This window comes from Haplochromis burtoni, unplaced genomic scaffold (assembly GCF_018398535.1).
Source record: "Haplochromis burtoni strain Fernald_Lab_line unplaced genomic scaffold, NCSU_Asbu1 Contig_479, whole genome shotgun sequence".
In the NCBI taxonomy this organism is placed as follows: domain Eukaryota; kingdom Metazoa; phylum Chordata; class Actinopteri; order Cichliformes; family Cichlidae; genus Haplochromis; species Haplochromis burtoni.
In genome coordinates, this window is record NW_024582840.1 from 284225 (window position 1) to 298691 (window position 14467).

Sequence of the window (14467 nt, forward strand, 5' to 3'; positions counted from 1 at the left end):
TTACCAGAACAATAGTATCAAAGTGACACCCCACCCCCACTGTCGTTTTGTAAGCTCTTTCTAAAGGAGGCTATAAACCTTTTCTCCGCGTGTGTCCCTCCCTGTTATTGGCCTGTATTCTAACCTAATTTCCTAGAATTTATGTTTTTGTTTTGGCTAAATTGCAACAGCAAATGTTTTTTGTTTTTTTTACTTTAGACATAGCCATCATGCTGTCATCCGTAGCGTTTTGAATTTGCACTTTGAAGCCTTGCTATGTCATTCTCCAAAATCTTGTTTTTCAGTCCCAGAAGTGACCAAAATTTAGACCAAATTTAGACAAAAGCATGGAGATAAGATAAGATAAGATAAAGATAGAACTTTATTAATCCCTCGGGTGGGTTCCTCTGGGAAATTCGATTTCCAAAAAGCACAGCACCGACAGAAGTTACAGAGTTACAGAATATTATATATATATATATATATATACACACACACACATACACACACATATATAAATAAGTGTAATTCTATTAAATAAGGCTATGAAATTTTCATTACAAGGTACATCTACAAACCATGTGACAGGAATGTCAAACTCATTTTACATCATGGGCCACATGGAGCCCGCTTTCATCTCAAGTAGACCGGACTGATGAAACTCTTCCTGTTAGTGTAAATAAGTTGAATCCCTAAGATATCTTAATATAAAAAACTAAGTGCATGGCTCTTTGGGCTTAAATTGTAAGAAATAAATGTGCAAAATCACATAAAAACCTCTGGTGGCTCATTGGCCAGACTGTTCTGTAATTATAAATCAGAAAGCTTTTTGTTAATTCACAGAAAATAGCCTTTTTTAACTGTGGAAACATATAAAAATAATATATAAAACTTAACTTTCTATATTAGTGAAAAAAATGGGTGTGTATCCTAGAAACACTGATACCTGCTGGAATTTCATCCAAAACAAATTTTTGGTGCAACCATAAATACTCAGCTCAACAGTTAGACATTTTAGCACGCAACTCACTTTAGGAGCCAGCCCCAAGTGGTGGGTTAAGGAAATGCAGAGCCTAACCAGTAAATTAAATCTATAAAAGATGCATGTAGCTACAAGTACACCGGCCATTGTTTTGAAGCCTCAAGATGAGCGTTTTTGCCATCAGCAGGAAAGCCTGTAGAGCGATCAGTAGTCCTTCTGTAGGACTAGAAGTCTTGTCTGTAAAGGTTCTCAGTCATCCAGGTCATCGTAGTCAAAGGAGCTTGCAAAGAAAAGCGTCTGGACTTCTTTAAGTTGCTTGAAGACGTTTCACCTCTCATCCGAGAAGCTTCTTCAGTTCTAAGGTCAAATGGTGGAGAGTCCCAGATATATCTGGGACTCTCCACCATTTGACCATTTGACCATTGACCATTGACCATTTGACGCTTTTCTTTGCAAGCTCCTTTGACGACTAGAAGTCTTTTGCGTCCTGGTGGCCTTCAGATTAAATGTCACATTGGCTTTTTTTTTTTTTGCACCTGATCGAGGCAAAGTCATGTGGTTTTGCAAAATTTGCAACTCCCACAGGAAAACGTATTGTTCTACACCTTACAAACACCGCTGCCAAGCTTCTGAGCAAGTGCATTCTGTGGCTGTTACACATCTGGTGGTCAGGAAAACCCATTGTGTTGAGTCTGGTATCTTTTGTTTTGTCACCCAGAAAATGTAGAATATTTGCAAGACTCTACTGGTGTGGTTGTGTTGCTACACAGATGAAGGTGAAATACAGGCTATTACTATAGATGTGCCTTTGGGCTAAATTAGGCAACTTTCTATCAATAGATAATGTCATAGATAATCCCACATTGAAATGCAAGACAAAGTATTTTGTGATATTTTTACATGAGAGTCGTCGGCCTCAAGAAGAGACTTTATAGTCCTTCACAGATCACAGGTGTTTAACTATATTTAACTTTATTCCGCTTTTTAACGAGCTCCCCTTTCTGTCATACATCATTTTACTTGGCAGAATACCAAAAACATTTAATCATATGTCAGTCATTAAACTAAAAGGACTGCTGCCTTTGCTATTATGCTAGTGTGCATGTGTGAGATCTTGTGCGTGTCTGTATGTGCAGGGATATTGTTAATTCCCAACACCTTTGGCCTTACTTGGCTTTACTCTAATACTCTAAGCTGCCTGGAGTCAACTTCAAAGGGGAATTCCTATTGATTATCGATTTAGTCCCACTCTCTCACACACACACGCACCAACACAAACCCTGTTGTGCAGACACGAAGAACTGCCAAGGCTCCGACTCAGTCAATCAGCAAAGAATTGAATTGTCTTATGTTTTCTGTCACAGGAACTGAGTTCATAGTTAAAGAGCTCCTTCTTGATGGACGACCTCTTTTCTGCACTGGCTTGGCAAGCCTCCAGTGCCTCCGGCCTCTGGTTTTTGTCACCCAAAGTGGCCCATCCACTTACTGTTAAGATCAACTGAGCTATTTAGTTCCTTGGCACTTCAATTTTTTCTTCACTGATATTGGTATATGGGTACACAAATCACAAATAAATGTTTAGCTATAGATTTCAGGCATAAACAAGCATTTAAAAACACAGGACTGAGAACGCTTGACTTTCAGCCCAAGATAATTTCCTCTGGTCACTTTCATGGCTCATTTAACACTCCTGGTGTTTGCTTGTGTTACAACATGTGATATTGTGTTCTGCTAGCAACGTCACATGTCCAAAGTGTCTCACATAGCCTCTGTCTACTGCCCTCGTCTCTTTCAAGAAATCCAAAACGTGACAGCTGATTTTAACAAAAACGAAGCTATGTGAAACGTATCGGAGACACGTCCATTAAACTTTAACAAATTCAGGATTATATCAAAAATAATCCTAGCCATGTAATACTTAAAGTTCACGTTTCATGCTGCCAAATCGAAACATCCATTTTTCCTGGAGAACCTAACAGCGCATGACTGAAAAAGAAAGAAAGAGGTTTGGCTGGGCACTCTGCCGGGAGATGCCTGTCAGTATGGAATGAGTGAATGTCTTGTTGTGTGATAGTGAAGATTTTAAGAAAAGGTCGCGATGCTTCTCGATGTCCATGAAACCAAACGGTCAGACAACCGAACACGTTCTCTCCCACCGGTTTCATGTTTGACGTGCAGTTCAAAGTTTCTCTTTTCCTGCAGAAGAAGCGACTGTCCGCACAAATGTTATGTGTGTATGATTTTTATACAAGGCCGTATCATATGTTTTTGTTTTAGTTTTCCACACAGCAGTTATGTTTAAAAGATAAATTAAAGTTAATGAAAATGTCCCTCACCCCACCTCATCCCTTTATAAAATATAATTGTTGAATAATTTCAAAGGGTTTGGTAAGAGCTCTTTGTTTCATCCCATCAGTTCTCCACTTGGTGCTGAGATGTTTTTCTAACATTGTGTTTTTTTTGTCATTCCTTGGATCAACTCTAGGGGGAATAACAAAAGTAAAGACATCAGTACAATCAAATCCCTTCGTGTGCTGAGGGTGCTGCGACCTCTTAAGACCATCAAACGTCTCCCCAAGTTAAAGGTAGAGCCATTTGCCCATCACTTTTATTTTCCCAGGTGACATTATACTCACTGAATACTCACTGAATTCCTCCACTGTGACAAAATTGCTGAAAATGTGTCCAAAAGAGGGAAAAACAACATCTGTCTGGGGATCATAATCCTACAGGTTGTAAACTAGCTGAAATGTGTTACCCCATTGTGCAAATACACTGTGATGATTTACAGACTTCCTGGTTTTAATTAACTATAGTTAATCACCCTTAACCGTGGGGCACATGGCTCCCCGGTTCCTGGTTCTTGTTAAAGGGGACTTTCTCCTTCCCACAGTTGCCATGTACAGTTGCTCAGACGGGGTCATTTGATTGTTGGAAATTTCTGTCTATTACTGTATCATCTTTATCTTACAATATAAAACCACTTCAAAACTGTTGTTTTGATTTGGCGCTATATAAATACAAACAAATTTAATTACATTTTAAAAATCTTTTCTAAAAGTTGTCTCTGCCATCTCCTAATAATTTTCAGACAGCTTCATTACATTTGTAAATGTCTCCATCTCTGCCCTGCAGGCTGTCTTCGACTGCGTGGTCAACTCTCTGAAGAATGTGTTGAACATCCTGATTGTCTACATGCTCTTTATGTTCATCTTTGCTGTGGTGGCCGTTCAGCTCTTCAAAGGTCACTTCTTCCATTGCACAGATGAATCCAAGGAGTTTGAGCGCGACTGCAGGTGGGTTCAGATGTTCTCTGGGGAGGCGGTCTTTGGTTACCAAGAAATAAATGTTACAGTCTTTATGGCTATACTGCCACCTAGAGGAGCTTGCTCGGCATCATAATACATTCTGCTTTTTTCAATAGGAAAATGCCATTACTGAACACTGGGCCAACCAACCAACTTATTATTATGTCAAATATAAACAAAGCAGAAATATACCTTTAAGTATGAGTATACATATAGCTATGGTGCTTTTGTGAACGTACATTTTTACATATTGGCTGATGTTTTTCATGTGTTTGTATTATTTAAAAAAACATGTTGTGCCATCTCACCAGGGGCGAGTACTTGGTATATGAGAAAGATGAAGTTAAAGCTGAAAAGCGGGAGTGGAAGAAGTACGATTTCCACTACGACAACGTGGCTTGGGCCTTGCTCACCCTCTTCACCGTCTCAACTGGAGAGGGTTGGCCACAGTGAGTGGATTATAAACACACACAGAAACCCACACACAAATAATAAACTCATTTTTTGATCAAATTTGTTACTGATATACAAATTTTACTTTGTGACAGCGAGAGTTTTACTTCAGCACACAAAAAGTTTCTTTTCTCTTAAGCAACGATCGTTAATATATGAAGTTCCTCTTGGTGCTGCTGTATGTAAATAAAATGTAAAACTGAACTGAATGAGTGAAACTGAGCCACTGGGGATGATAATATATGTATCAGTACATTTTTATTTAGCCTTTTTCCTCCATCTCTCCCTTTTTTTAGGGTGTTGAAGCACTCAGTGGACTCCACCTCTGAGAATCAGGGCCCGAGCCCAGGTTACAGGATGGAAATGTCCATCTTTTACGTGGTGTACTTCGTTGTCTTCCCCTTCTTCGTTGTCTTCCCCTTCTTCTTTGTAAACATCTTTGTGGCTCTCATCATCATCACCTTCCAGGAACAGGGGGATAAGATGATGGAGGACTACAGCTTAGAAAAAAATGAGGTGTGGAGAGAGATTAAAGTTGCTTTGTGCTTTTTCAGATGTCTTGTCCCAAAAGTAAATTAACCGTAACACGCCTCCCCTCTGTTCTCCTCATCCAGCGAGCCTGTATAGATTTTGCCATCAATGCCAGGCCTCTGACTCGCCACATGCCAAAGAACAAACTGAGCTTCCAGTATCGTATGTGGCAGTTTGTGGTATCTCCGCCCTTTGAGTACAGCATCATGGCTCTAATCGCGCTCAACACCATCGTCCTCATGATGAAGGTAGAAGTCGCCCTCTGAGTGAAGTATAATGCATCATATGTCACTAATACCGTTCTCATTGCTTTCCTGTCTATGTGTGTGTCTGCAGTTCGAAGGTGCATCGATGGTCTACAATAATGTCCTGAAGAACCTCAACATTGTGTTTACCACCTTCTTTTTCTTGGAATCAGTGCTCAAGATCATAGCATTCGGCCCTCTGGTGAGACTTTAAATGAAAACGACCTGCACACAAAAACACACTTTCCTTATGTAGGCTGACCCAGTCTATATGCACCAATATTTCATCCTATTATTCATTAATAAAGCAGGTTATTTTGGGAGGCAGATCTAGATCATGTTTTTCTGGAGAAACCCAGAGTGCACCGTGTGGAGCAGTAGTCATGCTAGCAGCCTCCTTTCGCCCTGTCTCTACTGTAACATCAGCACTATTGGATCAGGGCTCCTTACCTCCTTCTGGCTTTAGGTTGTGAAAGATGCAGATCTTTAAACATCTCTCATTTTGTTGTCTTTCTTACCTGACAGAATTTCTTCAGAGATGCCTGGAACATTTTTGATTTTGTGTCTGTCCTTGGAAGCATCACTGACATATTAGTGACAGAATTTGGGGTAAGTGCTGTATGGTGTTTGGCCCAAATGAACAATAAAGAATGATTTGTCGAATATAAAAGAGGCTCAGAGGAAAAGCCAGCTTTTTTGCACATGCGGTGACTGGCCTTTGGAGACGTCTGTGAAGTCCTTAAAATGAGGCAATCACTACCCAAGGCCTCACTGAAACCACTAACAGACAGAATTATTAAGTCATGGCCTATATTAAAGCAATTTATTCATGAGATATTAAACTATTTTAGATGCAAGAGATATTCAATATTAAGGCTTCAGCAAGACTATGAGGAATCCTTCCATAAATCTTGCTTAGCCTTCTGAAGTCATCAGTCCATCATAGATAAATAATAGCTTCGGACTGATTTTTGGACTTGTCAGAGATCATTTATTAAAAGTAATCTGGATCAGTAGGTTGCAACCCAAAAAAGTGTCCTCACATTATATAGATGCACATTTGCAAAAGTGGGACTTAAAGAAAAGAAGGCAGTCACTGGCCGCTCCTCCTATTATGGAAGCTACGGTAGATGGTGAACATTGTATCACGGTGCAGCTGTTGTTTCTAGCTCATTTTGAACCTGTCTTCAGTGAGCAGTCTCTCGATGTTACCTGTGAGTTTGTTGGTACTTGTATGTGTAATAGTATGTACATATGAGTTAATATAAGTGTGGATATGAGACCAGTACTTCAGTAGAAGTTTCAGCCTCTCTTCACTGTCCAGCTGTTGTATCATTTTTGCTTGGTGTGTTTTGAATTTGGCATCAGGCTTTCTTCTACTAAGTCTTCCTCTCATTCACACTGACTAGATTAGCAGTAACTGTGCTAAGTACTGCCGTCTAGCAGTGTTTGCAGATGATTAAAAACACCCTCTGGCCGTGTTGGAGGGGCCACATTTGTATGTGAACAGGCCTTAATTGACACCTATGCTGCTTCAAACAGTGAACTGATTGTTTCAGACAGCTGATTGATTTCTTGTCAGGATGCTGCCAGGTGGTAGCAGTTGAACTGCTGGTTACTGGCTTCGCAAGTAAATTTGAGTGTTCATAATAGCTAACACTTACTTTTGTTGTGAATTTTCATACATAGCCAAAAACAGCTTTTGGTTAAAGTTAACTGAGCTGGCTGTATATTTACAGAAAGAAAAAAACCCAATAAGATTATTATTTTTCTCTTTAACATCTTGGCTTGCTTTGTGTCTGGTTCATTGTTAAAGATTTGACATATCTGCTAAACAGAATGGCACGAAACACCAGTCAACTCAAGAGCATCCCAGACATTTTCAAGTTAATGACTAAACACTAATGTATGTAGAGGTCGATTCATTTTTGTCTAGTTTTAGGATCTGGACAAATAATAACACTTCAAGCAAATATCCGGATTCTTTCGTTTAGTGTTTTAAAAGGAAGCTGTTGTTTCTTTTTTTCTTTCTTTTGTACAACACCAATACCAAAAAAGTTGGGACCTTGTGTAACATGTAAATAAAAACAGGGTGCAATGTTTCGCAAATCTCACAAACCCATATTCTAGCTGCTTTGTCTGCTTTGTCATAGTTTCATCTTGCACCCATGTTGTAGTCACAGCCCTGGCTTTGCTCACCTGAAGATAGTTGGCTTCAAAAGGGAGAGGAGTTCTTGTAGCTTATCTCTGTCAGTGAGGGCTTGTATAAGTTGTGAATCATGCACACCTACTCCACTAGTGTCAAAGAATAAAAAATATGGAGCAGCAAATTGCCTTTGACTTCAAATAAATGAACTTTGGTTAATGAAAGCTGGAAAAGAAGAGAGGCTGAACTTACTCTTTCCCAAATGAACTGCTGTTGTCTTGAAGTGTTTCAGTGCTTTTGTGATGACGCCCATATTGATTCTGTCTTCCTCTTCTATCTCTTCACATGCTTTCTTTAAACCTCTCTACTTTGTTGGCGCCCTACGCCCCTCCCACTCCCTCCTCCTCTGATAAAATCCATCCAATCAAAATGCACTATGAAATCCTTCATCGTGTTCTCCATCCATGCTGCACCATGACATGTGGTGGTGGTCCTGTGATGATGATGATGATGATGGTGATGGTGTGTGTTCCATGTCCAAATAAAACACACAACCAACACCCGCCAACCCACCCACTTACCTTCTCCCCTCCTCCCCCAAAAAATATCTTTCACCCACTCACATTTTACTACAAATGAAAACAAAAATCTTCCCATTCCTCTTTCTACATATTGGCATATGTAGAATCCGGTTGGTTTGTAATTTATCTCTCAAAAACTTTCTCCTGCATCTTCATTGACTGTGCACACCCTCGATTCATTTGTTGCTCCCCAGTCACCTGCTCTTTCATGGCCAGTCTTAACCCTGAACCCAGTGCATGCGCTTTCTGGATGTTGGACTTTTAAACTCTCTGAACTTCCTGGTCACAGTACTTCACTCATCCGTGGACTGAATGTAAAATAGTTCAGGTGGCTCCTGGGACGAAATTGATCTGTGAGGTCGATGGACATTTGTCCTCCAAAAAATTAAAGGAACACTTTAAAAACACATCAGATCTAGGTGGGGTGGGGGGGTGGGGGGGCATGCTGGATATCTACACTTATAAGGACTAATGTGTTTGGGGGGGGGGAGGATACCACATTAATATATGGAAATGAAAATTATCAGGCTAAAGAGGGTTGAATTAAAAGACACTATAAAAATAAATAATGAGGCACGCTAGTCTATTTTAGTCAATTTTGCCAAAATTTTATTGCAGCAGCTCGAAATAGTACTCAGTAGTTTGTTTGGTCCCCACATGCTTGTATCCATGCCTGACAATGGTGGGGCTTGCTCCTGATAACAAAATGTCCTGGGGGATCTTCCCCCAGATCTGGACCAGGTCTGCGACCACTAATCACAGTCAGTTGCCGTCTTAAGTTAGGTGAGTCAAGATGGACTCAGTCAACTATCATTTTACGATTAAATGAGGTCACGTTAGCAAATTCATGCAGACTATTTTTAATAATACACCATGAAAATCACAAATCTGTTAATATCTGCATACAGTGCTGTAAAAACATATTTGCCTCCTTCTTGATTTCTTATTTTTTGCATATTGGTCCCACTTAAATGTTTCAGATCATCAAACTAATTTTAATATTATACAAAAATATAAAATGCAGCTTTTAAATGATTATTTCATTCACTAAAAAACATTATTCAGACCTATCCTGCCCTGTAAAAAAACGAATTACCCCACTAAACCACACTAGACACATTATTTCTGTATTATTACAAATAGATTACATGTATTTGCTAACTTGACCCCAATAAATAGTGAAAAATGATTGCACAGTGACTCCATCCTATTGCCGTTCTGTTAACATCTTGATGCACCAAAGTTGCTCCAAAAACAGCAGCTGGCCATCAGTCTAGTAACCATTTTACAGGCAACAAGCTCATAGCACATGCCCACCGTGTCATTACACCTGGGCCAAGATTACCAGGTGTTATCTTTTATATACAGTCTATAGATTCATCCATAAAAGTTCCAGTAGTTTGGTAAATTTCTTGCCAGGGTTACTGATTAAGAACAGTTTTAAAGGTGGACAGTTTTAAAAAAATATTGCTTACAAGGCAAAGCCAAACTTTTTTATATTTGAATTCTGTAGTTTGAGATGTCTGTGTTCCTCACAAGAATGTATCACACACAAATGTATCAGAGTATTAAATCTTCAAATACAGTTAAAAGTAGAATCTGCACCAGTGGCCCTCTCTGGACTGCATGTCGGCCAGCTCCTTTCTCCTAAAGTATGCTGCCTGAACTGAGGCTGCTCTCTGGTCCTTCTCCCACGCCTTCCTCTATACCACTTCTTCCTCATCCTCCTCTTTTTGCCTTGCCTTTGAACGACAAAATGCCAGAGCCTCACCAGAGTTTGGCTGTTGTGTGTGAAATATTTTCTCTGTGTGACATGCCAAAAAAGCAGAAATAGGCTCAGTACAAATTCCCAAGGGCATTGGCAAAGATCCCAGCAGTAAGAATCACATATTTTACATTTAACTTATCAGTTCTTTTCAAAAGGGAACAAAAAATACCAAAATCTTTAGGACATACAGGCATCTATATCGTAATGTCACTCTAAATTAAGGTTTGTCAAATACTGATTGGTTGTTCTCCTCTAGAGACAACAGAGAGCAACCTAGCTTCCTCTAGATGGGAGCAAACTCAAGCCATGCTCTGTTAGGGTTTGTCATTATGTGTGAGTGTGTGTGTGTGTGTGTGTGTGTGTGTGTGTGTGTGTGTGTGTGTGTGTGTTTGTGGTTGACAGGCACATTGCACTATGCTCCATCTGATGTGGCCTGCTTGCCCCCACCCTCCCCAGAGATCAGTGCATTTTTTTTCTCTTAAAAAAACTGTTTTGTTGTATCAGATTGGATGATGACCTTTAAACTCGTACAACTCTTCGTCTTCTTTTTTTTCCTTCCTCCTTTTTCCTTTCTGTCTTTTTTCCCCTTCAGCCTTTTTACTGAGAGCCGTTATGTTTGCAGTTGCATTCATTTAGTTGGTTTTGACTTCCCTTCTCTCTTTTTCTTTGTCCTCTCTTTCTTCAAGTGTTGATTTTGTTTTTTCTGTTTGTTAGAGGAATGCTGTGCAGGTGCGGCATACTCGGTGAAACTCACTGTGTTCTCCCTTTGTGCTCTAGAATAATGCCTTCAGTTTGAGCTTCCTGAGGCTCTTCAGAGCAGCTCGCCTTATAAAGCTGCTGAGACAGGGAGAGACCATTCGCATCTTGCTGTGGACCTTCGTCCAGTCCTTCAAGGTATTCAGTCAATAAATGACACAATCAAAAGGTATGCACATGTCACAATACACTTAATGGGACTAAAAAGTGTTTCCTATCTGCCATGCTAGGCTTTGCCATACGTGTGCCTGCTTATTGCCATGCTGTTCTTCATCTATGCCATCATTGGCATGCAGGTGAGTACTGCTTACAGACTCCTGAGATTTTTACATTTGATGGGTTGGGACAGTTAAATGCTTCAGCAACAGTGTGAACAACACAGAATTTGTTCACAAAGGATAGAAGTGTCTATCCTGTATCCAAAGGTTTACTTACATTACACATCATAGAAGTGCAAGGAAGATAAAAAGAGCTTAAATTAAAGATCTTCTTGTGCAGTCACAGTGCGTCTCATAAAACATGTCATATACATATACTCAGAACCGCTAAGGGAACACTCCATCATCACAGTGTGACACAAGTCAGTTAAACTTGGGGGATATCAGGCTGTCCGCAATTCAGCGGAGTGGAATAAAATGAATGGATGGAACTGCCAAAAATATTGTTGCATCATAACTAACTAGACAGATTCATATAGCTGATGTTTGACTTTGTGTTTAACTGTGATGACCACATGTTCCTTTAAGTTTTTTAAACATCATAGTATAAATTGCACTGCAAAGTATACATACTAATCTCAAGTCAAAGGCAGGGTGAGGTAATGAGCTGCTTTAAGCTTCAAAAAGTCATCACAAGGGTTTCATTATAGGTTTTGTATATAGACGTAAAATCTGCAAAATAAGCTGGCAAATAAATACTGCAGTACAATATTAAAAATGCAAGGTGTGATCAAAATGTTTGCTGTAAGGTTGTCTGCTTCCAGCGGTGCTGCTGTTTCTGGATGCCACTGTGGAAGTGTCACTTTTGCATCTACTTTTTTGGGTCGAAATCGTCACATCTCAACTTAAATTTGCTTTTGAGAAAGAGGATAAAGTTGCAAGGGGGGAAATCAAAAATCTCCTGCCTTTTTAAAGTGCTGTATACCAGTGCGGTTCAGTTCTTTTATGGCTCACATGTCTCTGGACAGTAGAAATCTGCACTGACATTCTGACCCTGTAGGATGAATTAACAGTGCACAGCCCCATGCATGTTGAACAAGCATCCATATTGTTGTACCTCTAACTTGAAGAGATCCAATCCAAATGAAGCAGGAGCGGCTGGTCCTGGCTCAGCTTCAGCACCTGGTGAGCTCATCACTGGACCCACTTCAGTTTGCCTACCAGCCTGGCATTGGAGCGGATGATGCCGTCATTCACCTCCTACATCGTTCCCTCGCTCACCTGGAGACCGCTGGAAGCACTGTGAGAATCATGCTCTTTGATTTCTCCAGTGCCTTCAACACTATTTTTCCCTCGGTCTTGAAGGACAAGCTGGAGAACTCAGGAGGGGACCATCACCTCACTACCTGGATTTTGGACTACCTCACTGTATGTGAGAACCTCTGCAGTACGGGGAACGGTTCTGGCTCCGTTCCTCTTCACCATCTACACTGCAGACTTCTCCCACAACTCCACCCAGTGCTTCCTGCAGAAGTTCTCTGTTGACTCTGCAATAGTCGGCCTCATCACTGATGCAGACGACAAGGAGTACAGAGGACTGACCCAAGACTTTGTGGACTGGTGCCAGCTGAACTACCTCCAGGTCAACACCAGTAAAACCAAGGAGCTAGTGGTAGACTTCCGCAGACACAAGCATCCTCCACTGCAACCACTGAACATCCAGGGTATGGACATTGAGACTGTGGACAGCTACAGGTACCTTGGTGTTCATCTGAACAACAAACTGGACTGGACTCATAACTCAGACGCCCTCTACAGGAAAGGGAAGAGCAGGCTGTACCTGCTGCGGAGACTCAGGTCGTTTGGCGTGGAGGGCCCACTGCTGAAGACCTTCTATGACTGTGTGGTGGCCTCAGCCATCTTTTACGGTGTGGTCTGCTGGGCTGGCAACATCTCTGCCGGGGACAGGAAGAGACTGAACAGGGTGATCTGGAGAGCCAGCTCTGTTCTAGGATGCCCTCTGGACCAGTGGAGGTGGTGAGTGACAGGACAATGGTAGCTAAGCTGTCATCCCTGTTGGACAACATCTCCCACCCCATGGAGGAGACTCTGACAGCACTGAGCAGCTCCTTCAGTGTCAGGCTGCAGCACCCACGGTGTGGGACGGAGAGATTTCGCAGGTCTTTCCTCCCCACTGCTGTCAGACTCCACAACAAAGACTCCAACTGACCAAACACACACATCCACACATGTGCAATAACACTAAGTGCAATACTCTTTTTCTGACAAAGTTGTATTTTTACTCAGTTGTATTAAGCATTTGTATTCTATTTTTATCCTATTGTATATTTTATTCTATTTATTCATTCTACTGTATATAGTATTTTATTGTATTCTATTCTGTACAGTTGTGTACAGTATTTTATTCTTATTGTATTCTAATTTTTGCTATATAACTTTTGCACTGTCCACTTCCTGCTGTGACAAAACAAATTTGGGACTAATAAAGGTTATCTTATCTTATCCCTGGAGTCTGTCCACAGATGCAACAGATGATAACGAAGGGGGGATCATCCAAATTAAACCTTGTGTATTATTTGTTTGCTTATTTGTTTCCTTTTAAGGGTTTAGTCATAATGCAATACATATGAATAAAGAAAATGTTTTTAAAAATGGAAATATTTAGTAGGAATAAAACTTAAACAACGAAAATGATGTGCAAATTGACAATTAAAAGTCGAGTGCTGCAGAATATCTATTGTTGATGTGTTAATGTGCTGAAAACGCTGCAACAAGGCAGTTCCTGTTGTAACGACGTTGCCTAAACTTCTTGATTTTTCCTTGTTTGACTGCTGTTTGTGTGTAGTTGTTTGGGAACTTAAAACTAACTGAGGATGATGGAATCAATGAGCACAATAACTTCAGAACCTTCTTCATGGCCCTAATGCTGCTGTTCAGGTAAGACTTTACTTCCTCTCTTCTTCTCCTGTTGACGCTCAGTCTTTTTCTCCTTAGAAGCAGGACAGTAGCACTGATGTGCTATTGTATATGTTATCATATCTTCTATATTAATAATCTTCTGTGTTCATATCAAGTCGTGTACAACGCCCTCTTTTTTTAATGTCTCTCATAGGAGTGCTACGGGTGAAGCGTGGCAAGAGATCATGTTGGCTTGCCTGGATAGGAAGGAGTGTGATCCTGAATCAGGGAATGATAAAAAAGAATGTGGCAGCACCTTCGCTTACACATACTTTGTCTCCTTTATCTTCTTGTGCTCTTTTCTGGTGAGAAAACCCACTAAATACACTTTTACGCAGTTGATCAAAATATGGGTGATAGAGCAGGTCGCCAATCACAAGGTCGGTGGCTGCTTCAGTCGATGCGTCAAAGCCTTCTTGGGCTAAATACTGAAACCCGAAAAACTCCTATGCATCCACCAGAGTGTGAATGTTAGTTCAAAGTGCTTAGGTATAGATAAAAGCATTGTATGAATGTGTTTGATTAGGTGAAATTTGTACTAGAAAGTGCTTTAAGTAGGGCAAGAAGGCCACTATGTAAGC

At 40.5% G+C, this 14467-nt stretch overlaps 1 protein-coding gene across 13 annotated transcripts in view; it reads left to right on the forward strand.

The window, feature by feature from the left end:
* Window positions 1-14467, forward strand: part of cacna1ab (calcium channel, voltage-dependent, P/Q type, alpha 1A subunit, b) — a 204548-nt gene that overhangs the window by 149439 nt on the left and 40642 nt on the right. For 8 of the 13 annotated variants that reach the window (XM_042213765.1, XM_042213767.1, XM_042213768.1 and 5 more), the window contains 12 exons: window positions 3447-3546; window positions 4097-4257; window positions 4581-4718; window positions 5019-5238; window positions 5337-5501; window positions 5590-5700; window positions 6024-6107; window positions 8330-8335; window positions 10771-10887; window positions 10980-11045; window positions 13774-13865; window positions 14041-14191. In XM_042213765.1, coding sequence (XP_042069699.1) covers window positions 3447-3546; window positions 4097-4257; window positions 4581-4718; window positions 5019-5238; window positions 5337-5501; window positions 5590-5700; window positions 6024-6107; window positions 8330-8335; window positions 10771-10887; window positions 10980-11045; window positions 13774-13865; window positions 14041-14191 — 1411 coding nt within the window. The remainder of the gene's footprint in view (window positions 1-3446; window positions 3547-4096; window positions 4258-4580; window positions 4719-5018; window positions 5239-5336; window positions 5502-5589; window positions 5701-6023; window positions 6108-8329; window positions 8336-10770; window positions 10888-10979; window positions 11046-13773; window positions 13866-14040; window positions 14192-14467) is intronic. The other 5 variants (XM_042213763.1, XM_042213762.1, XM_014341393.2 and 2 more) reach the window with 1 other exon arrangement.